Genomic DNA, 24484 nt, shown 5'->3' on the forward strand with positions numbered 1-24484 from the left:
TTGATGAGACATCGCGGTAGTTCTCTACGGCTGGGGAAATCGAATTCTGCTTGAAATCGCGCTCTAGCCGCGAAATCTGCAATCATCTAGAAAATGGCGAGTCTTAAGAAAAACTTGTTCTTGCTGAAATTGAAGAGCATTAAATGGACTGAGTTAAGCAGAAAGGAACCAACCCACATTTTGAAAAAAATTGAGTTATGAATGGTTTTGAACTCAACCACTGCTCTACTATCTATCGCCAAAAATTCAAAGTTTTTGTCGGAACAAATTTTTCAGAAATTGAACTTGAAGTTTATCTTTTACATTGAGTCTTATGCAGGATCCAAACTTTAAACCTCTTTTTCTCGGTTCGATCCCGATGTGGCTTGGTTCCTTTCTGTTTAACTCCGTTCAAATATCCAACTGAACGACGCCTGCTGGAATTTTACCTGGGGTCCGCCCCCGGATCGCTATGCGGTCCGAGCCAATGGCGGTTGCTAAATACGGTGAGTCTCGGCTTGCCCGCGCTCCATTGCACCTCACCATGATTTATGTTGATTCTTCGGGCAGCCCCTGGGGGTTGGGCTTACTAGATATCAGGTGGGCCCCTGGGGATTGCACCCCATGGCAGGGCCGGATTTACCTACTTGCCGTAAAGGCTGATTCCATTTAAATCTTCCGTCACATTCATACGGCGCAATGATACAACTATTTGAACTCTCCGGAATGCGAGAGGTATCACGCCGCATTTGAAGGCGTTTTCAAATCAGCCAAGTTCCGATACCCGGATTATAGTTTTGCATAGTTCATATTCTTTTTTTATATTCCGTGGCACTAGTTTAGTTTTACTCCTCATAGAAAAACCACCCATTTGTAAATACAATTCTAGCTGAAGCGCACTTCAGCTATGCATTCACAGGTGCAAAAATTTCAGAAGAAATCGACAAGCCCAGCGTGCATGGAGGCTGTCTCCATTTCAAATTCCGACACATTCTTACGGCGCAATGATACCACTATTTGAACTCTCCGGAATGCGTGAGGTATCACGCCGCATTTAAAGGCGTTTTCAAAACAGCGAAATTCCGATATCTGAATAATCGTTTTGCATAGTTCATTTTATTTTGTTTCCATTTCTAATCACTTGTCTAATTATAATCCTCCTACAAAAACCACCCATTTGCTAAATACAATTCTTGCTGAAGCGCACTTAAGCGCATTCATGACTGCGAAAATGTCAACGGAAATTGAAGAGGCCAGTGTGCATGAAGGCTATTTCAATTGTAATCTTCCGTCGCATTTCTAAGGCACAATGATACAACTATTTGAACTCTCCGGAATATGTGAGTTATCTATTTCTAACCACTCGTTTATTTTTAATCTTCGTAGAAAAACCACCCATTTGGTAAATACAATTCTAGCTGAATCGCACTTCAGCTATGCATTCACCACTGCAAAAATTTCAGAGGAAATCGACAAGAGACTTGAGATGAAATGGAGAAGCCCTCTGCGCGGCGGTCGGCATGTAACACATATTAGCGCCTACAAGACTGCATGAATACTTCACGCATTGCGCCGAACTCGGTGCGGTCCGCAACGTTCGACACGGAACGCATAGCGCCGACACGACTGAAGGAATACTTCACCCATTTCCGCCAAACACAGTGCGGTCACCGCGCCGCAAGTTAAGATTATTAAAGCACATTTATGATGGTTCTTGCAGAATTTTTTCGCTCATTTCTTATAAATGGCAGGCCTCGTCCACACGGAGATAGGCCTGTGGACGAGGCCTGCCATTTATAAGAAATGAGCGAAAAAATTCTGCAAGAACCATCATAAATGTGCTTTAATAATCTTAACTTGCGGCGCGGTGACCGCACTGTGTTTGGCGGAAATGGGTGAAGTATTCCTTCAGTCATGTCGGCGCTATGCGTTTCGTGTCGACCGTTGCTGACCGCACTGTGTTCGGCGCAGTGCGTGAAGTATTCATGCAGTCTTGTAGGCGCTAATATGTGTTACACGCCGACCGCCGCGCAGAGGGCTTCTCCATTTCATCTCAAGTCCTCGTCATCACTGTTCTATGCCGCGCCGTTCCAAGCCAAATTGCGTGTTTGATTTCTCTCTTATCTCGACTAATTAAACGTGCCGTCTCTTGTCTCACCGAACGACGACAAAATTAGAACCTACTATACTATCAGGGAATGAGAGATTTTTTCGCTTTTTCTCGTTTGTAATATTTTTTCTTAATCCGATTTTTTTTTATAGCTTCACTTAAAATAATTATAAAATTTGCCGCACTGAAATAAAAAGTTCGGTAAATATGGAACCACGATTTTGTTCGGTACACACGACCGAATTATTTGGTCTGCTCAGCCGAACTGTTCGGTCCACTGAACCGAACTGTAACATTTTATTACAGTTCGGTCGCACAAACCGAGCAATTCGGTTGCACAGACCGAATAATTCGGCTGTGTGTACCGAACAAAATCGTGGTTCCATATTTACCGAACTTTTTTTTTCAGTGCGCCATGGACCGCGGCCCATGTGGTCACCCCCTAAATCTGGCCCTGCTCCATGGATGCCGAGTGGGGCTGCCCCTGGGGGTTGGGCTTCTTGGATGTCAGACGGGGCAGCTCCGGCGGGTTGGACTCTCGGATACCAAAGTGGTGTAAATCCTGGGAGTTGGGATCAGGACCACTCGTTTTCGAACAGTCTTTGACTGTTTCGAAGCTCAGGAAGGCTTAACTAGCCTCGGGACCATGCGCAATCGATCCAACGCCCTCCACTACATCGGATCGGACTGCAATCTCGAAAAATCTCCGCGACCAAAATCAACACGGACTAAATTTTTAGGGTCAAAATCGGAAGTTCTCCGATCGAGCCGAAACCAAGCTAGTCCGCTTGGAAATGATCCGTTGAGTCCGATTGTGTGGTCGGAAAAGCTCCACGAGTCCGCTGGACCGCGCTACCGACGAAAAACGCACTGTTGCAGCAGGGTCAGAAACACTCGTTTTTGACCGTGACTGGGCTCAGGAGGCCTCGTCGCGCCTCGGGACCATACGCAATCGATTCAGCGCCTTCAACTTCATAAGATGCGAATGTAATCTCGAATTTTTTTTCCCCGTCCAAAATCGAGAAAAATCGAGAGGGGTTACATGGACTAAATTTTTAGGGTCAAAATCGAAAGTTCTCCGATCGAGCCGAAACCAAGCTAGTCCGCTTGGAAATGACCCGCTGAGTGCGATTTCCCACTCGGAAAAGCTTTGCGCTATCCGCGAAAATGGGCATTTCAGAACCATTCACCAAACGGTAAAAAAAAAAAACTGATTTTCGACCAGGTTTGACCGTTTCTTGGCTCAGGAGGCCGCGCCTCGGGATCATGCGCAATCGATTCAGCGCCTCCAGCTACATAGGATGCTACTAGAATCTCGAATTTTTTCCCCGTCCAAAATCGAGAAAAATCGAAAGGGGTTACATGGACAAAATTTTTGGGGTCAAATTCGAAATTTCTCCGAAAGTTCTACTAACAATAAAGAGGCATGTAGACAGTTTATTTTAACTCTCCTGGAAAATCGTGTTTTCCGAGATACACACTTCTGCACATTCACCATCGTACTATTTCGTCACGGAGGTGTTGCTATCATAAGAGATTGAAGTCACCTCAACGTATCATGATTGATGGCACCTTTCAAAAGCATGTACTCAGTTCCCTCGCAAATTAAATCGAGTGACGAAGACAAAAATAGACCGGCAGAACTTCATTAGGTCGAGGAAAAAGTGACTTGATTCAAGCAGAAATATGCTGAAATTTACCGCCTAGAAGATTTCCTTATAAATCAATAAAAAATAATGATTGTTTTAAGAAGAAAAGATGGTTGTTTTAAGAAGAAAAGAAAGATAAGAAGAAAAGTCACCTACATCAAGCAGAGACCCGCTTTCACTCAGCTATTTTATTCTTGATTCAAAATAAAATCTTCTTGACAGCATACTCAGGAATGTTTCTGTCTAAAGCGAGTCTCTTTTTTTCTAATGTAATTAAAAAATAATGCTAAATTTTAGAAAATACGAATGATAGGAAGAATTGAGATTTTGGAATACCGCTCTCTTTTTGTGCCGTGGTTTCTGGATTTATTTTGCAAGGAAAACTCCGTACTCTTAAAGAATGCCTGTCATTCTTGATACGTTGGAGCGCCTTCAATTTCGTATGATACTGTGCAATACCTCTGTTGCGAAATAGTTGCTTGAAGCGCCGCGGCCCGGCGGGCGAGGGCGACCAGCGTGTCACGGAAATCGGCGCCTACAAACCTAACAGGGATACTTCACGCATTGCGCAATGCGTGAAGTATCCCTGTTAGGTTTGCAGGCGCCGATGCGCGTGCCATGCCGCTCCGCTCTGTTTGGCTCTAATATTTAAGAAAGTTAAACATGTTAAAATGGGTAACTCACTTGCACGTTTTAATATTCTTTTTTGCAGACGCGTTCCGGGCAGCATATTCCCAAACCCCGCGTGGATTGTGAAATCCCGTTTAGACCCCAACCGAAGCCCCTTGTGCGGGTCCGAGACTCCTCCGCACCGGCTCGGCTCAGGTAGTCTCTCATCTCCGTCCAACCTTCATGCCCTTCCTCTGATTTCTTCTCAACAGTTTTGGCCACGAATTAATCGATGTAATATTTATTTATTCAGTTGAATCTTTTGAAACAGCAGAATTTGAGGACTTTTTCGGTAAAAGGGCGAATGGAGCTTGCCATGCTGTTGCGATTGCGCAGTTTTCTTACCGTTCGCGGCAAATGAAATTCATTCACAGTCGATTTATGTCCTTTAAATCGCCAGGAAAAACTCTGAGCAGATTCAACGAAAAATAAACAGCAAAACAGTCGGATAGAGAACTACGTTGCACAATCTTAGCAGAAATGGACGTCTCATACGCCCTTTCACCGAAAAATGCCTAAATTACGTGCAGTGGAAATATTTTTTAATGCCGAAAATTTCGCAATGCAGAGTCATGACGTCACCTTCGTTGATCGCATGATCAATAAACTTGTCTATTGGCTATGCCTACCGTTTTGTTCTTTGTAAAAAACATTTTTGATGGAAAACTCTCGGAACATTTTTAGAGCAGCGCAATGCATATGCATCTCACAAGCCTCTTTGATTAGTGGAATTTGCGGAGCTTTTGTACTGGAAAAAAATGATTACGTAAGAATTAATATTCTTGAATTTGCCGCTAGGAGGAGATTTCTCTTGGCTTAAGCTGCAAAATGCGTACCTACTTTGAGAAAAAAGCCGCTGCCGCTCATATCAAACAGGATTCGGCCTTATTCCAGTGACCTTATTCTTGATTCAAGAGCAGTATTCTTGACGAAAAATTCAAGTAATTTTTTTTTTCTTTTTTCAATTATTTCCTTTCTTTTACTTATATAGTTCTGCGCAGAACCTATCACCTTGCTTGAAAGGATAAACAGTAAACCTGGTGGTGAAGAAAAGTTATAAAAAAAAGTCTCTGCATTTGCGAGGATGAATATGCACTTGGTGTCTCACCCGAATCAATAGGAGAGCTATTAAAACCCCATTAAATAGGAATAGAAATTTTTGGCTTGTTTTGAGGAGGAAGAAGATATTTTCCGGAAAACAAAAAGAGTGGACCGCGAGGTCACCCCCATTCATTCCGAAGGGTTGAAGAGACAATCAGACGGCGGGGCGAGACGCGAGACGGGAGAAAGGAGAAAGGAGAGAGGATGGCCGCAGTGCCCAAGGCCACTTGCTGAAGAGGCCCATGCCGACCGCGGCAGGGCGCAGAAGGCAGCGGCTAACGATTTTGAGGACAGGCTAGATTTTTCACAATCCACGCGGGGTTTGGGAATATGCTTCCGGGCATCGGCCCATCATCAATGCTAGATCGCGACGTGAGTTGCCCATTTTAACATTTTTAACTTTCTCAATTATTTCTTGTGCGGTAAAAGTTCCCGCCCTCGAAAGTATTTCTAATATTTAAACCCGCGGAGTCATCGTTATTGGGCTCATGATTTTCAAATGTTTGCACAGTCTGCATGGATTATTCTCATTTCAATTGATGGGGGAAAAGTATGTATTAAAGGAAATTATAATTTGTGTTATGTAAGTATTAAGGGGGTTTCGTGTCAAATTCAATAATTTCCGAAGCCCTTTTTTTTAAAAAAAAAAAAAATGTTGTGCTTTTACTGTGCTGCAGTGTGGTGTACGCGCAACCAAACGCTCAAAATTGGAAGTATTTGACTTTAAAATATTCATCTACAAATGGGTTAAAACCAAAGATTGCGTGCTTCTTTGATTTTCTTGAACACATCACTATCGGTCCGTAGGTTGCAATGTTTTTTGCATTGAAAATTGCCTGCACTTCTCATGCATGGAACAGATTTTATTGATTTTGAAGACCCGCATTTATTGACCAAACGATGTGAAACTATTACAATTGTGTGCTATACCTGGAATATTTTTGCTGCCTTGTGCTACTTGAGTTGGTAAACTACATATACACGGAGGAAAAAACTCCGTGCGTGGGACCCGAAGTTTAGGTCATATGGATCTCTGAAGTTTTCGGATTGAGCATCTGAACACTTTAGGTCCAGCTGCTGAGGTTTGGATCACACATCTGAAACTTCAGTTTCAGTTCTTACATCTGAAGTACTTCAGTTTTCACATCCGAAAAACTTCGGTTCTCTTATCTAAAGTACTTCAGATGTAAGAGCTGAAGTTTCAGATGTGTGATCCAAACCTCGACAGCTAGACCTACGGTGTTCAGATGCCCAATCCGAAACTTCAGAGATCCATTTGACCTAAACTTCGGGTCCCACGCACGAAGTTTTTTTCTCCGTGTAATATAGGACAGTTTGATCTTGTGACTAACACAATAGAAACCTCAACTTCTCTAATTAGTATATAAATACTGCCGGAAAATTTAATCAACAAGCGAGACAATTACATGGTTTCGTTAATTCATGGTAATAAAATTCTCGGCGGTAGTTCCAGTCGAGGATCTTCGTCGCTTCGTGTTTTTATCAGCGCCGTCATCGTCAGTCTCGTCGCCACACAGTGCGGCATCCTTATGGACGATGCGGACGAAAATCGGTAAAAGACACCCAACTTTCAATTATGAAGATAGTAGCAGCGACATAGGGAAACCCTTTGGTTTTTATTAAAGTAAAGCACTCGAGGAATAAGAAAATGTTATATCTCGAGATTTTTTGCGGATTTTTCGAGAAAAGTTCATTTAAGGTCGACAACCTCGAATAAGCCCTATGTTAACAATGTGAAAGTAAACGCGAAACATCCAAACTTTAATTCAAACATCTCTGATAGTCGCAAAAAGTCGCAAGATCTTTTTGGTAGAATTGAAGTCGGATGTCTGAAAATGAAGAAAATGTCAACCACCCGGAGCGATCTGCGTTTCAAGCGAGAAATCTCCGTTTGAAGTTGACGTCCTTTTCCCGTGTATTTCTTATGGACCCATTCTCGACCATTTCCCGCCCACTTTCTACCCAAATTTGAAGTAATTTGGAGCGAAAAATTTGGAAATGAACCATCATTGTGAGTCAGTAATATCTTTAAGATGACTAACTCCAAAAAAATATTCAGATGCCGAGTTGTGAGTTTTTGATTTTTGTCCACAGAGGGCCGCACTGTAACTGTACGCCAGTCTCATCGTGGTTTCATGCCAAATAACCGCAAAAGTCTCATGGAAACCCTATCTTTATTCGCGGTTAAGTATTGTGGTGTGGTCAGATAGTGCGGTCAAATTTACAAATGCGCGGAGAATTGTGAACCGCGTTTCTCGCATAATGACTTGCTTAAAATCCACGTGGCTTTTCAGCAATATAATCGATGTCCAAACTTTAAAGACGTGTCACTCGGTGGCGAAACGTGAATGATCGACTATCGATATTTCTCCATTTGAAGCTACGGTAAAGAATCGATTAAATAGGTTTTCTTTGCTAACACCCTGTTTATCGATCCTTTTCCATATATATAGATGGAATTGATTTATCTCAAACCACCCTGAATAAAAAATTTTTTGGGGGGAGGGGGGGAGAAGAAAAAGTTTTTGTGGCCGTCCACGAGAAAGGAAGGCTCCATTGTTCACGGAGGCAAAATTTTCATTTTTTTAGTTTTTCGTACATTTTTTTTGAAGGAATATTCGCAGAAAATCCGATTAAGAGCTTTTTACATATAAAGTTGGGTGTGTTGCTACAGTTTAAAAAAATGCGGGCAATTAGGTTATCACCGAAAAGTGGACTGTTTCATAATGATCAAGAAATTCCATTCTTTGAGCAAGACGGATTAAAATTTTAAATAGCCTTTTCCCAAAATCAATTTTTTATAACTGCAAACCCCATACAATCATAACTACAATCCGGTTCGATATCTTCCTTCTCCTTATCTTGAATTTGTCTTAGAACACTTTTTTACTCTCTGACACCAATAAATCGATCTTCAATTCGTTTGAACTACAATCCCTTTTCCCTCATACCGCAATATTTCGACTATCCTCTGACATAAGGGCGTATTTTCATTTCCACGTGAGCCGCGTTGTCCGTATAAATCCATGCTTTTCGGGGCTCATGTGGAGATAGAGATACGGTTTACGTCAGAGGAGCTACGTTTTGAGTACTCATAATCAGCTCCTGGTTTTCCTTCACATTTTCAAAGTTCTAGGTAGCTTGAAGCCCAGTTTAAAGCAACGTCAAATATAGATATTCTTCCTAATGCCTAAGTTCAATCCTGATTCTCACTCAAAGTCATTGGTGGATCCAGCAAACTGGCGACATCGTCTCTCCTTCATTTAAATCTATAGGAATGTATCGATTCTTCCAGGTGTCAGGTGCTCCGACAAGAATCGATTATTTAGCATAGGTTCAAATGGAGAAAACCCGGCGTTGCCAAATTGATGAGCCTCTGCTCAAAGCTGATGATTTTAATTTTCTCATTCCAGAATTACCCGTTCAGATTGATACGATACATTCGCCAGGCTGCGTTCCAAGGCCATGCGGGTAAATAAGAAAAATAAGGCAATTGCGAATTGCTTCAGGACCGACGCATTTGTCTTAACTTTGTTGTAAAACATTGTATAGTTAGGCGTTAGCAAGTTTGAAATATTTGATCACCTCAGATCAGCCACTGCTTGATTAGTTGGCAACGTGGATGAATAATTAATGAGCTTTTTATAAATTTACACCTAGCAGATGATCTCATGGTTGTCTGTTCGGTTCGGAAAAGAGCCAAATGTAGAACCGGTATGTGGTGCCTATAATATTAAAATTCACCTATGAAGTTGTTTCCTTTCAAAAGAGCTTCATCGATTCATAATTGCCATAGAATTTTGTTCAAAAAGCTCGTGATATACATAGATCACTTTAGTTTACTCTCTTTCCGGATGAAAAAAAAAAAAAAAAAAAAACCTTCTACAGACTTGTTATTCCTCTGATATTAAGAATTTTAAAACTTTAATTTTCATAAGGGTTTCTGAAAAAGAGGAGAAACTTTGTAGAGACTTTAAGAGGAGACTTTATGGCCTGAAAGTCATACAGAATGTTCTCCTGACGGAAGGAAAATCAAGTAAGTTTTCGAGAAATTACGTTTACTATTAGGTACTCTAAAGTAAAATTAAAGAATGGCAGGTAGTCTGCACCGTCGCGAATGGAGATACGTGGTTTCGCACTTCGGTCATCTATGTATGTAGCTATACTCTGCGAATTGTTTTTTTTTTTTTTTTAACCGATGTATTTTGTTTTGTGTTTTTTTAACTGTCCACACCACCAATAGATGGTCGCTAGCGGCCGTATACTGCCGTGCTAAGGAAAAACGCCGTATGAACATTCGAAAGTTGCCAAATTTCATCTTAGAAAATATTTATTTTTGAAGAAAACTATGAATATTTTCCCGTAAAATTTTCAGACTATTCAGATCAAACCAAGAACAAAATTCCCCGCAAAAATCGGAATGAAATATTAAAAAAATTTCCCGAAAATTCATGGTTTGTCGAAGGAAATTTGGCAACGCCTGATGGCTCATACGGCGTTCTTCCTTAGCGCGGCAGTATATCACTCTTGTTTACTCCTCCTCACAACAAAAAAGCCTTTACAGACTTTTCTTCGTCTTCGATTATGAAAATTCCAAACATACTCTCACCAAATTGGCAACATGAGCATAGTTACTTTACGGCAGAACAAGATCTCTCGCGCAACAGTAGCTCATTAATTTTTTGACTAAAAAAATAAAAAATGATGATGTTTAAAACGCCGCTTTCGCCTTCGGGACATCTTCCCAGCAGTTTCCGCGTCTTGTCCGCGTTGCCCCTCAGTTTGTTTTCCCGCCGCCGCGTTATCCACGGATTCGGACGAGTCGATTCTTTCGTTAACGCCATGACGCGAACGCGAACAATGCTCATTTTTTCAGTGCTGGTAATGTTTGTGTTCCAAGGATGTGGATCTGCAAAAATAAACCACGGAAACTGTCCAAGCTCGAGTAAGTTCCCTAAATTAGTCACGTGTAGGGATTTAAGTGGGAATTTTCCCGGGAAAGCTCCTGGGAATTTATGGCTTAAATCTGCTTCCAGGACTTTATGTCCACCTACCTTTCGTCCATTAAATAAATGCCCACCGCTATTTATGTCCACTAAACGTTAAGTCCAGTCTTTATTAAGTCCACATGATTTAATGTCCAACCATGAATACATATGTCCAAAATTGTTCAAATTGTGGACATGTTATGTCCACATTTTTTTATTCTCATTTAAATGACAGGAACCACCTCAAAAATAAATGCATACTACTACAACCTTCATTCTTAAAAACATTTTATTCATGAATCAAGTCATGAAAAAGAACAGACTCTAAGAGCAAATAAAAACATATGTTCATAAGTGCACTGTACGGATATGATAAGATGAAAACCAAAGCGGGAGCCTAGGAAACGCTCCAATGCCAAATTAAACATTTTTCAGTAACAGATGCAGTCAAAATTGAAAGTCCTCTTTAACTAGTTATTTCGTGCGCCTTCAATCTTGTAGGATACTGTGCAACGCCTCTGACGCGAAATAGTCGCTTAAAGCGTTGCGGCGCGGCAGACAATCAGCGTGACACGCGCATAGGCGCCTACAAACCTAACGGGATACTTCACGCGTTGCGCAGTGCGTGAAGTATCCCGTTAGGTTTGTAGGCGCCAGTGCACGTTCTGCGCAGCTAACACGCCGCTCCGCTCTGTGTTAGGCTCTAATATTTAAACTCGCGGAGTCAGCTGAAATGCAAACTGATGAAAAAGAAATATGTAATACTGGAAAATATAATGTGTTTTTTGTAAATATGGTGGTTCCGTATCAAAAATGATTTCCAAAGCATTCAAATTTATTATTTTATGTTATGGGCTTTTACTGTGCTGCAGCGTAGTGTAAGCGCAACCAATCGCTCAAAATTGGACATATTTGACTTAAGGAGGTCGATGTACAAATAAGTTAAAAACAAAAAATTGCGTGCTTCTTAGTTTTTTTCCTCTTTTATTAATTTTTGTATAGTTTCTGGTTTCATCACAACTACAGCTCATTGAGATCATATCGATGCCATTGCTTGGAAAAGATTTTACAAATATTTACCACGTTTTAAAAATGTAAATGTTTTTAAAATGAAGTAATCAATTTCATTTAAAAAAAAGAATGTACATTTTAGGCATATTTTATATCGGAAATTTCAAGGATAGAGAACCAAGTATTTACCAAAGACAATTTGAAAAGATGAATCAAAAGAAGAAATTAACATTTCATTTAAAATATGAGTTACGATAACAACACCTCATTCTCTCTTAATTTTCTTATTTCGATATTGTCAATGTAATTTTACACACGGACTAAAGTATGACGCTTGAATTTGATTTTAGTGGACTTTACATTTGTGGACTTAACTTAGTACTTAGTAATAGACTTAACAAAAGTGTGGGCTTTAGAACTGTGGACGTAAAAATTGTGGACGAAAAGTCTGTGGACGTAAAAAAAGTGGACATAAAGTCCGTGTATCTACTTTCCTACTTTTCTCCTAGTATAATCTACTTTCCTGGGAGTCTTTGATGGTTGGATACCCGCCCATGAGAAAGCACATCAACTTTAAATAATCACCAGGAACTTTTCCGATGATTTCTGCGAACTTCGTGCGAAAAAATCATAAAAGGATGCTTTAAAATACTAAGTGAAATTTTAATAGAGAAATATGTAATACAGGAGACGATGAACTTATTAAAAGTACCATTTTTTGAAAAGAAGAAAACTTACAAAACGCAAGAGATGAATGAGCAAGAAAACAATAAGCAAAAACTAAAACACAAAACATCTTAGAACGTCCGACCATACTTTGCAGACAGATGCATACAGCCATAAACTTATTGAAAAATATTTTTCATTGCTTATTTTTCTGTGTGCATTGGAAATTGCCTATCTCTCTGATACGCGGAGCTCATCTTTTCGATCGTTTAAAATCTGCATTTATAGACTAAATGATGTAAAAATATTACAATTCCATAGTGAAAAAATTGCGACTTCATTGCAACTCGCAATTCAATACTTTCATGCTGCCATGGTAAGGGAAAACGTCGTATGAAAATTCGAGAGTTTACAAATTTCCTCTTGGAAAACGTTCACTTATGAGAAAACTCATGAATATTTTCCCTTGAAAATTTCAGACTATTTAGATCAAATCAGGATCAAAATTCCCTGAAAAATTTTAAAAAAAGTACTCACAAATTTTCCTGAAAATTCGTGATTTGTCACGGCAATGTTTGAAGGCTCATACGGCGTTTCTCCTTGGCAAGGCAGCATGATGCATGGCGCTGTGCTACTTGGGATTTCAACGATCGCGCCATCTTAATTAAGTGTTCCGTTGTTTCCATTAGGCTTAGGCAACTCTCTGCACCATAGAAAGATTCGTCTGTCAGGACTGCTTCGATGAGATTTTGCTTTGACGATCCATCTAAGAGGGCTGGAAGCTCGCGCAATCGATCGTCCATTGTCACTTTCGGAGGCCGCGCTTAGGGTCCCATCAAATTCGTCGGTTCGATAATCCAGTAAATGTTGATACGCACGGTTTTTCGCCTTCGTAAGGTAGTACCACTTGAAGTCCTCGTCGAAGCACCAAGACAGACTTCTGCGAGAACCGAAGACGCGAGTTTGTGGCGATTGCACCGAGCATCTGTGTGTCTCATTCGCTGCGTCTCTCTCGCAACCAAAGTATTCAGCACCCTTGCAACTAGTCTTCTGCCCTTCTATTTCGTACTTACGAAATTGCAAATAACGATTGACAAGCTTTTTGCACAAAGCGTCCGCTCTTTCTCTTTTGGGCCCGTCATCTCCTTCTCTGATCCCCAGACAAGGGTCGGTATGTTCCAAATGATAAAGATCATCATTCAAAATTATCCAAGCGTCTGTTATCTGAAACAGAGATTTTAAAATTCATGTCCTGAAAAGCGAATGGGGCTATTGCATGTGTCAGGAATTAGCGATTTAGCTAATGATTTCTAAGCAACATTTTGCGAAAAATACGATAGTGCCACTAGTTTTCTCTGAAATCGACTTCAACGCTTAAAAAAGATCTTCTAAGATGAGGTCCTAATAGAGGGGATATCCCCCGCTACCCTGAGAGTCCACCTCTATGCCGAGGCAAAGATAGGAAGCGAATACATTAACAGAGTTGCCACTTTGTTGAAGGATTCCAATACTGAAAACACGGCGGACCCTGCTGATGTATTTGCTCCCTATCTTTGCATAGAGAGATAGTCTTGATATAGACTTGGACTCTCAGTGTAGCACGAGACATGCCCTCCGATAGGGCTTCAACTTTGAGAGCTCTTTTTGAGCTATGGATTTTGTTACAGAGAAAACCAGTGGCACCATGGTATTTGTCGCGAAATTTTTCCGAAGAATCAGTGCTTAAATCGCAAATTCCTGACACACGCAAGATCACCATTCAGATCGGGCAATGATTAAAATAGACTTTTTGCACGGCCCAGCCAATTTGCAGCCCGATTGTTGAAATTTTAACTGGCTATGTCGGCAAGATAAGACGAGACATATCTTTATCTGCGCCGCGTAATGTATCGATTTTCGATTCTTGTCGTGCCGACATAAATTTCAACAATGAGGCTGCTATTCGGTTGAGCGTCGAATTTCAGCCGAATAGCATCCCATCTCTGTTAAAAAAATGTAATCCACCTTTTACGCCCATGCAAGTTCTTCTTTGAAGCTCCCATCGTGAATTAACTTTATATCGCTGGCCGGAGTGCGGAACCACGTAGGTATCTGAATTTGCGATGTTGCAGACTTCCTAATTTACAGACATCGCGCAGGAGATAAGCATGGTGTTGCATTTTGGCCATTGATACTTAAAAAATACGCTTAATATTTGGTTCATGAGTTTTTTTTTGGAAACTTTGAAAACTTTTTTTTACATATTTCACCTTCGGAGTCAAAAATTACTTACTATTTTTCGATTACAATTTGAGCATAGAGAATCAAATCCAGACAACATTTTTCCGCAGTGAGAAAAAGAAAATAGAACCAAGATCTGAAACAAGCACAACAAGAGTCTTCTCAAGCTCATGTCTTAGCCGTGCTCGCCCCACGGGCTGTCGAATACTGCAACACCTAACAAGAATGTGAGAATCTTCATTGCCCTGAAAGAAACTCGCAGACCATGCTAAAAATAAAATAGCCAATAACGAACGAACGCGTAAAAGCATTGAGGTGCACAGGTGTGGTATAGGTATAGGTGTATGTAGGTACATAAGTACCTATGAAGGAAACACAGATGGGCATTTGACACTGTAAAAAAGTGCTGAAACGCAATTTATTTCGCGAGACGTTGGTACGTTCTATTTCCATCCTTCAAGATTCGTCTGTTTTTTTCTGATCATAGGGTTGGAAAGAAACAAAAAGATGAAAAGGTGAACCAAGCTTTCACGAAATTAATTGCGTTTCAGCACTTTTTTTTATAGTGTCAAACTTATCTTAGCTGTCTAGAGGGGGAGCTTTAAGTGCATTGCATTTTGCAAAAAGGAGCCAGAAGCATTGCAATGTTGCTAAGATTGTGCGGCTTCTTTTGTCTTGGAAAAAAACCTGATTATCTGTAAACTGTTTCTATTTTACTTGCTAAAAACTGTAAATTTAGGACAAAAATTCCCTTATAAATTCCATATTTTTCCAGGATTTCAATAGTTATATTGCAATGGATGAAGTTGCACAATCTTGGCAACATTATTGCAATGCTCCTGGTTCCTTTTTGCAAAATGCAATCCAACTGTGTTAAAATTGTGTAATCCAAAGAGCCTCGATGGAAAATACTCTATTCAGTGATATCGATGATTAAAATGCGAAGCCACGTATCTCCATCTCGGCGTTTCAAAATGTCCACATTTATTATTTCGGAGAGAAACAGGCCAACTTAATGGTTTAGGATTTACACAGAATATCGACGGTGAAACTACCAAACCACGTATCTCGGTTAGCGACGCTGCAGACTTCCTGTCATACTTTATTTCTTAAATGAAAAACTACTTAACGTCCAGTCTTGAAAATTTCTGTGATTTTCCCTCTTCGTGCGGAGAAAATTCTGTGAGAATTTCAAGGAATGATATTGATTTGGTCTATTTCAAAAAAATAAAATGTGAGCGTAGATTTTTAAACACCGCAAACGAGATACGTGGTTTGGTAATTTCACCGTCGATATGCTAATAGCGGAGAAGAAAAATTAAGGAAGTTTTCGATAAATTGCGTTGACTAGTTTTCCAAAGAAAAAATAAAGTATGACAGGAAGTCTGCTACGTCGCAAACGGAGATACGCGGTTTCGCACTTTGACCATCGATATTTGGACTGCATTTTGCAATTTGGACCTATGAATTCCGGCCCGGTTTAAAAACAACGCATGTGCCATTAGTTCCTACGCACATAAGTGTTTTTTCCGATGAGCCAGAATTTATGGGTCCAAATTGCAAAATGCAGTCCATTTATAATGCACAATGCTAGACGGTGTAAGTCCGCAACCACTTATCTCGTTTGCGGTGTTTGAAAATTTCAGCAAGGTACTATTTTATTTTTTTCAAAAGAGAGCAAATCGCATTATTCCTTGAACTTTTCGCAAGATTTTCTTCGCACAGAGAAGAAAAATCACGACAGTTATTGAGGATATCCGTTGAGTAGATCTCCATTAAAAAAATAAAGTATGACAGGAAGTCTGCGACGTCATACATCGAGAAACGTGGTTGCGGAATCACACCGTCGACATGCAATGCATTATGCATATGCGCATTGCATAATGTAATACTTACGACGAAGAAAACTGCAGAATGAACCACTGTACAAGGTACGAATTTCAGCATTTTGATACATGTTTCTCAACCAAAATTTTGCGTAAAACATACAAAGCGCACAACGAAAATTATCGCAATCAACTCCTGGCGAAGACATTCAATGATTCTTGATGAGTGAATTCAAACCACCCAAATGAAAACTCAATGCTCCACGTGATTCACATTGCGCGCTAAACGTTATCATGACAGTCTCATACGATATAAAAATCTGGCAACCTCAATCTTGACGCTTTGGCTCAGCTATAGTAAATTGCTTATAGTTTGAACAACACATGGAGGGAAATGGACATTGCTCAATTGAGAGGCTTACTGAAACTGTTGTAGTGCGCGATTTGACTCACGTAGAGCTTTGATTTCCTTGTGAGCGGGCAGTTCAAAATCCGCGTAACCAATATGAAATAAAAAGGTTAATATCTTCCTTACGAAATGGTTTCAGTAATTTTCGTGGCGCGAATTGTGTTTTATGTGAAATTCTGGTTAAGAAACATGTATCAGAATGCTTGAGTTCGTGCCTTGTCTGGTGGTCCATTACACTGTCGACATGCAATGCATTATGCATATGCAAATTGCATAATGTGATACTTATGACGAAGAAAACTGCCCAACTCTCGAATTGAGAAACAGCGGCAATACTGGTTCAGCAACAAACTCGGAAATCCGATTATGATCGATGGAGGGCCGTTTTTTACTCCTGAAAACGGTCGTTAACGTCATAGTCTAGTTGATTGCAAAGGAATGACTTCGCACACATACTTTGATTGAGCTTACGTCATAACAATTCATTTTCCTTGTGCGTTACCTCTAATTTTGCATGTCACACCGAGAGACGGTGATTCGGAAGGGTTTCTGAACCCGCGCCAAATTGACAGCGAATGTTTGGGCAGCTTGAATGATTTTCACTATTTCGCCTTTTTTTCCAATGCTGACTCCAATACCAATTGTTGAGACAGCTAACAATCGCAGACCTGTGAGCCTTAGGAGATTATGTTGAGTATTATTCCAGTTGAAATATCAATTATGACAACAGGAGGTCTGCAGTATCGCAACGTTTTGGCAGTTTCATCGTCGAAACCCTAATAATAATTGGACTGCGTTAAGCAGAAAGGAACCAAGCCACATCAGCTATTGCCAAAGATTAGGCAATTTAATTTATTACATGAAAACGGTTGAAGCGGATTTGTTTGAAAATTTCAGTGAATTTTCTACATATTACGAGGCAAATCCCCTAAAATTTTCAAAAAAAAATCGCACTAACGTTCTCTTGTGAAAAATTAAATACCCCAGTTAAATTTGGCAGCAGTCGATGTGGTTTGGTTCCTTTCTGCTAAACGCGGTCCAATTGGACGTAGGTACTGAACGGAACTGCATTATGCATTATGCTATTGGTGCATTATGACGTGAGCCCTGTTATGGCTCATGTCTTAATGCACATAGTTCCGTTTGATAGAAATCCGTCCAATTACTTACGCGGTCAACGCCATGGATCTAGAGCTAAATACCCGCACACAATCACAAAAAAAGAAGAAAGAAAGAAAGAAAGAAGGAAAGAAAAAAACGCACGCTGTGTTTAAGTTAGCACGTTACTTTGAGGTCATCTGCGCAGTAGCGGGTGCTCAGAAACACGAGTGTCACGTGACTCATGTGAGACATTGTCTCGCGCTTGCGAAATAGGCAGATAAGAGCCGCTCCGAGCAAGTTTCGGCAGTTTCAGCAAGTTCAGACGCACATGCCAAAGTTTTTCTCTTCGCCTGTGACGAGTCACACGACTTTTGTTATATTTTTCAGGAGGTTCGTTTTTATTTTTCTAGTTTCTAGTTTCAATACATAGAGACCAAGAAAAACCCTTATATTACCTTTGGACTCAGTGTCACGCAGACAAGAAAATAAATAGGTGGTTTACATACTTCGTATGGATTTGTTATATTTTCGATCTTCTTGCACTTTATGCAAGTTTCGATCTATTTTGGAAACAGACCGACGAGTAACTTCTCTCTTTTCCCCTACCTTCCATAAAATGAGAGAAAATATTTAATCTTGATTGAAATTGAATGTGCTGTGGCCTTTTTATAATTAAAATGTTTTCAATCATTGTAGGGTATCCGAAGCAGAAATGCACCGTTCATGAAGTCTCAGTTGATGTATGTCGTGGAGGTACGCAAGCAGACCCGTGTAAAGTCCGGAGAGGAGGCAAATTCACGGTGAATTTTTCGTACACACCAGGTAATGCATAAAATCATATTCCTGTATTTCGTCATCCTTGATCCTAATCTGACCGTAGGTGCGGCAGTCGGTTCCCAAGACCCGGTGACATTACCAAAAATTCGGATGAAAATAATATTTTACTCAAATTGATGAATAAAGGGGAAAAACTGAGGTCATTTTCGGAATCAGCGCTAAAAATCACGATGAAATCTACTGTCACAACCCTAATGATTTTAATTTTTAAGCGCGCGGCTCTTCCAACTCGGGGGTACGTACGTGATGTGGTATCACGTGAAAAGGAAGGAAAATCTTAGCCTTTGCCGCCGTCTCAAAGCACTGACGTGAATGAAGGACGGCATTATGCTCGCATCGTTAAATACGGAGATCAAACGTGACACTATTCGGGCAACGAAGTGGCTATGTGATGTATCGCGCTGAAAAGAAGAAAAATCTCATCTTTTCATTAATTAAAAATTGGCATAATATTCGCACCGATACATACGAAAACCAAATATTAAAGAAACCGCAAGTATTCGGACTCCTAGGCAGTGCACATGGGAGAATTTCATGAGCCGCGCTGCGCCGCGCCGTCCGCAGCGCGCATCGTGCAGTGGCGTGGCGTGAATTGCGATCTATCGATTGTAATGCCATTTAAACCTATGAAAAAGGATCGATAAACAGAGTGTTCGCAGCGAACACCTTCATAATCGATTCTTTACCATAGGTTTAAATGGCATAACATTCGATACATCGCAATTCACGCCACGCCACTGACATCGTGCACGACCCGCCTTTCATTGTTACACTTCATCTAGCGTTGAGAGTTCACTAAACACTTCACACGACCAGTGTGTAATTTTAAAAGTTAAAAATTTGAAAAAAATTAAAAAAAAAAAAAAAAAAATTAGAGGATACACGAGTTTCTCCGCCAGGGAGCTTTCCCCGCAAAAAATCGGCCACTATCCGCCTGCCGGGAGAGCCGCGGCGCGGCGTGCTGCCAGCTCAAAACGCGCACTGACGCCTACAAACCTAAAGGGCTACTTCACGCATTGCGCAATGCTTAAAGTATCCCCTTAGGTTTGTAGGCGTTGATGCGCGTTTCGAGCTGGCAGCACGCCGCGCCGCGCCGATTCGCAGCGTGCCATAAACTTGCCCACAATTTCTAGGCGAGCAAGTTAAAATGTAGGCAATTTGACATCAAATTCGAAATTAGCGACTCCCAAAAACAGCAGTCACGAATCTTTCGTGATCTTTCAGTCATTATCGGACTTATTTCTTCCTATTCTTGAGTTTTGGACCATTGTGTGCCGCGGGCGGCGGCGCTCATGAAATTCTACCCTGTGCTCAATCGCGGACTCCCGAGTAGGTTTGTGATGTTGCATCACGGGAAAAGGAGGGAAAATTTTAGCTTTTTTCAAGTCAAAAATTAATGAGGTTCATGAGTAAACGCATAATGCTCCCTGATCGCATCGCTAAATAGTCCAGGCGCCTGGTAAGTCTACCTGGAATTTTGGGTACACAGCGATTTTTTTGGCTTACTTTACGTTTTTTGGGTCGCTAAATCCGAATCTGAAGTTTCCTACCGCGTATCTGGTGAGCATTTTCGCCATTTTGAAAAAATAACCTAAAAAGGCCTTTTTTGCGGTTTTTTTATGTAGCGGCTACGCATGAGAAAAAGTCCCGGATTTAGTTAATGCTTTGAATAGCTGACAAAATTTGGAAGAAAATGGTATATATAAATATGCTAGGATTGCGCAAAAATTGAGGAACCTCGGATCTCGGAGCTTTGGAACGCTTCGGAACTTGGCTGACTGCGGCGAGCCGGATCGCGCGTTGACGGGTGCGCCGCGAAAGCGTGAATGGGCGCGATGTTCACGATGCTGTATCTTCCTCAATTTTTAAGCAAATGTAGCATAATGTATACACCATTTTCTTCCAAATTATGTCATCTATTCAAAACATTAACTAAATCCGGGACTTTCTCTCATGCGTAGCCGCTATATAAAAAAAACGCAAAAAAAGGCCTTTTGAGGCCATTTTTTCAAAATGGCGGAAAATGCTCACCAGATACGCGGTAGGAAACTTCAGATTCGGATTCAGCGACTCAAAAAACAAAAAGTAAGCCAAAAAAATCGCTGTGTACCCGAAATTCCAGGTAGCCGCATTTTTAGCTACCAGGCGCCTGGACTAAAAGTCTATACTTTAATTAAACAGGGGAAAAAGAAGTCGGGGTATAGGAACCCTCGAACAAACAAAAACAGACCCGAAATGTTATAACTCAGGACGTAAATGAGCCCGAAGAGGTTATAAGACACCGAAACGTACTAAATGACAATTACTGTTATTATCAGCTCGCTAGCAGCACATTCAAATAATGTATTTTGCCACATCTCGGAAAAATCACGGCAAATTTGAAAGTGTTCATGTTCTTTTACTCGTTCAAAATAGACAGTGGAAAAGTTGCAACGTCGCAAATTGAGGTATGGACGTTTTTTTATCTCACTTTTGGTGATGAGAAAATGTGTAACTGCGAAAGCGTCAGAGTGTAATATCAGTGGTAATCGTGATCTTTCGCCGTCAAGTCGAGGCGATACTCTTGAAGGCGCTCTGAGCAACTATACCACCTCGGAAGTATTGCACAGTATCAGACGGAATTGAAGGCGCACTAACGTATGTAAATTCACTGGAATCCGTAGAGTCCTATAGATCGTGTGATATGCGACTCCTGTTGGAAATGGAATAAAAAAAGAAAGACATGAATAATTCAAAAAAACAAAAAAACAAACAAAACAAACAGATTCATTTCATAACGGTTGAAGAGCGAGCCGATATCGAGGTAGAAGTTAGCTGAGAGTACATCGATTTGAAACTGAACTTAAAAAGGATAGATACTTCTATCGCAAAGTCGGATAATTTCGAATGCACCAAGATAGTATTCTAGACCACATACGCCATCTGGGATTTTGTAAATTTTAAAATTTGGTATGAAAATTCGACCAAACACACGGAAAAACATCCATTGCCGACAAGGCTCACAAAAAGGAATCAAACAGGTGCCGAGATAGCATCTTAGACCACATTCACTATCTTGAATTTTTGAATAATGAAAATCTGAGTTGAAATTCAGGTTTTCCGTCAAAAAATACCACGTGGTATTGAGTTTCAAAAAAATTGATCGATCAGGAGTCGCATATCGTACGATAAACGCTACCAGTCAAGTTGCCTACGTTAGTGCGCCTTCAATCTCGTCTGATACTGTGCAATACTTCCGAGGTGATAGAGTTGCTCAGAGCGCCTTCAAGAGTTTCGCCTCGACCTGATGGCAGAAGATCACGATTGCCGCCGTCAATACACTCCAGGACGTTTCTTGAAACTCGGTACAAGGTGGCATTTTTTGACGGAAACCTTGAATTCCAACTCAAATTTTCATAATTTAAAAATCCATTATACTGGATGCGGCCTAAAATGCTATCTCGGAGCCTGTTCGATTTATTTTTGTGAGACTTGGTGGCAGTGGATGTTTTTCACGTAGAGGTCGAATTTTCAGTCAAAGTTTTGAATTTTAAAACTCCAAGATGGCAGAAGTGGCTTGGAGTGCTATCTTGGCACCTCCAAAATTATCAAAAATTGGTAGGTATCTGTCTTAAAAAGGAATCGTCATCAAACATCTCGGAGAACAATTGAACTTTTGAATGACTGTCAAACAGTAAAAATATTTCATTCTCCATGAAGTATTTTAATGAAACGTCACTATGAGCTGTGAATTCTTAACTATTTCCAAAAATCGCCACACATTTTTGGGCTTAAAGTCATCAATTTTAGTCTAAAGTAATCATCGCAATTTTGAAATCGTCGCTTACTTTCTTACTCCCGGCGTTCAAGTCTCCAGAGATGTACATAATGACACTAATTCTACCACACGCATAGGTGGGCATGCGTGAATCTATGCGAGTAACAAAGCTACCTTAACAAGTTGCATTGGTAATATAAATTAGTAACTTCGCAGATCAGCAGGCTGATTATTGAAATCGATAAACTAAACGATAGACAAAGAAGACATAGGGAAAAAAGAGCGATCTTATTGGTTGAAATGGGTGATTGTTGTAGACCAAGGGAGAAAAGGATGAACTGACTATACGATCCCTCGTGAATTGCCGTTGCCGAACAGGAGTCGCATACCGCACGATAAACGCCATCAGTCAATTTGCCTACGTTAGTGCGCCTTCAATCTCGTCTGATACTGTGCAATACTTCCGAGGTGATATAGTTGCTCAGAGCGCCTTCAAGAGTATCAACTTGACTTGACGGCAGAAGACCACGATTGCCGCCGATATTACACTCTAACGCGTGCGTAGTTACACATTTTCTCATCACCGACGGTGAAAAAAAAAATATCCATACCTCAATTTGCGACGTTGCAACTTTTTCACTGCCTATTTTGAACCAGTAAACGAATATGAACATTTTAAAATCTGCCATGATTTTTCCAAGATACAATAAAATATATTATTTGAATGTGCTGCTAGCGAACTGATAATAACAGTGCGATTGTTAAATTTGAATGTTTCATTTGCGTCTATTGTCTAAATAATCCAGGCGCCTGGTAAGTCTACCTGGAATTTTGGGTACACAGCAATTTTTTTGGCTTACTTTATGTTTTTTGGGTCGCTGAATCCGAATCTGAAGTTTCCTACCGCGTATCTGGTGAGCATTTCCCGCCATTTTGAAAAAAATGGCCTAGAAAGGCCTTTTTTGCGGTTTTTTTTTTATATAGCGGCTACGCATGAGAAAAAGTCCCCGGATTTAGTTAATGCTTTGAATAGCTGACAAAATTTGAAAGAAAATGGTATATGAATATGCTAGGTTTGCTCAAAAATTGAGGAACATCGAATCTCGGAGCTTTGGAACGCTTCGGAACTTGGCTGACCGCGGCGAGCCGGATCGCGCGTTGACGGGTGCGCCGCGAAAACGTGAATGGGCGCGATGTTCACGATGCTGTATCTTCCTCAATTTTTAAGCAAATGTAGCATATGTATACGCCATTTTCTTCCAAATTATGTCAGCTATTCAAAACATTAACTAAATCCGGGACTTTCTCTCATGCGTAGCCGCTATATAAAAAAACGCAAAAAAGGCCTTTTTAGGCCAAATGGCGGAAAATGCTCACCAGATACGCGGTAGGAAACTTCAGATTCGGATTCAGCGACCCAAAAAAGATAAAGTAAGCCAAAAAAAACGCTGTGTACCCGAAATTCCAGGTAGCCTCATTTTTAGCTACCCGGCAGGCGCCTGGACTAAAATGCGGAGATCAAGTGCGCAACTCTCCAAACCCGGGGGTGGGTATGTGATGTGGTATCACGCGAAAAGGAAGGGAAATCTTAGCCTTCGTTCCCAACTCGAAACATTGAAGTTAGTGAAAGAAGCCATTATGACATCGGTAAATGCGGAAAACAAGCGCGGAACTACTCGGATACCGGAGTGGACTGCTGTGGTATCTCTCAGAATAGAAGGTAAATCTTGAATTTTCACCCATCTATAAAATTACTGCCGTTTAGGAATATAGGGAAAATGCTAGCATTGATGAATACGAAAACTAAGTGAGCAACTATTCGCACGCAAGAGAAGGTTTATAATGTGGTATCACGCGAAAAGGAAGGAAAATCTTATCTTTTCGTTTATGAGTGAACGCATTCTGCACCCTGCTCGCATCGCTAAATGCAGAGATCAAGCGCGCAACGCTTCAAAGTCGGTGCTTTGATGCATGTGATGCGAGCAGGGAGCAGAGTACGTTCATTCATAAACGTCAGTGATTTTTAACTGATGAAAAGATGAGATTTTCCTTCCTTTTCGCGTGATACCACATCATACGCGCTTGATCCCCGCATTCATGAATGCGATCAGCGAGCAGCGTTCGTTCGGAGATAGTTTAT

The 24484-nt window shown here is 40.7% G+C and overlaps 2 protein-coding genes across 12 annotated transcripts in view; one reads left to right on the forward strand and one right to left on the reverse strand.

Annotated features, from left to right (window-relative positions):
* The first annotated feature begins 10280 nt into the window (after positions 1 to 10280).
* The window catches only part of LOC109036757 (NPC intracellular cholesterol transporter 2), a 61441-nt gene continuing 47237 nt past the window's right edge, over positions 10281 to 24484 (forward strand). The window contains exons 1-2 of one of the 2 annotated variants that reach the window (XM_072302610.1): positions 10281 to 10474; positions 18447 to 18572. In XM_072302610.1, the coding sequence (XP_072158711.1) occupies positions 10372 to 10474; positions 18447 to 18572 (229 nt within the window). In that variant the 5' untranslated portion in view covers positions 10281 to 10371. The remainder of the gene's footprint in view (positions 10475 to 18446; positions 18573 to 24484) is intronic. The other variant, XM_072302611.1, reaches the window with a different exon arrangement.
* LOC109037817 (uncharacterized) lies at positions 11494 to 18138 on the reverse strand. 10 transcript variants are annotated; one of them, XR_011900246.1, is made up of 3 exons: positions 17820 to 18138; positions 14467 to 14682; positions 11527 to 13418 (listed from the first exon to the last, which is right to left on the reverse strand). XR_011900246.1 is itself a non-coding variant. In XM_072302614.1 (3 exons), exons 2-3 carry the CDS (start codon positions 14512 to 14514, stop codon positions 12855 to 12857), a joined length of 612 nt encoding a protein of 203 aa, XP_072158715.1. In that variant the 5' UTR covers positions 14515 to 14550; positions 17913 to 18138; the 3' UTR covers positions 11529 to 12854. The 10 variants fall into 10 exon arrangements, 4 of the variants coding, with proteins under 4 accessions (XP_072158713.1, XP_072158715.1, XP_072158717.1 ...); XR_011900250.1 differs by having other exon boundaries at positions 11528 to 13418; positions 14467 to 14621; positions 17913 to 18138; XR_011900249.1 differs by having other exon boundaries at positions 11528 to 13418; positions 14467 to 14630; positions 17913 to 18138.

The sequence above is a fragment of the Bemisia tabaci genome, chromosome 7 (assembly GCF_918797505.1).
Source record: "Bemisia tabaci chromosome 7, PGI_BMITA_v3".
Taxonomy (NCBI): Eukaryota; Metazoa; Arthropoda; class Insecta; order Hemiptera; family Aleyrodidae; genus Bemisia; species Bemisia tabaci.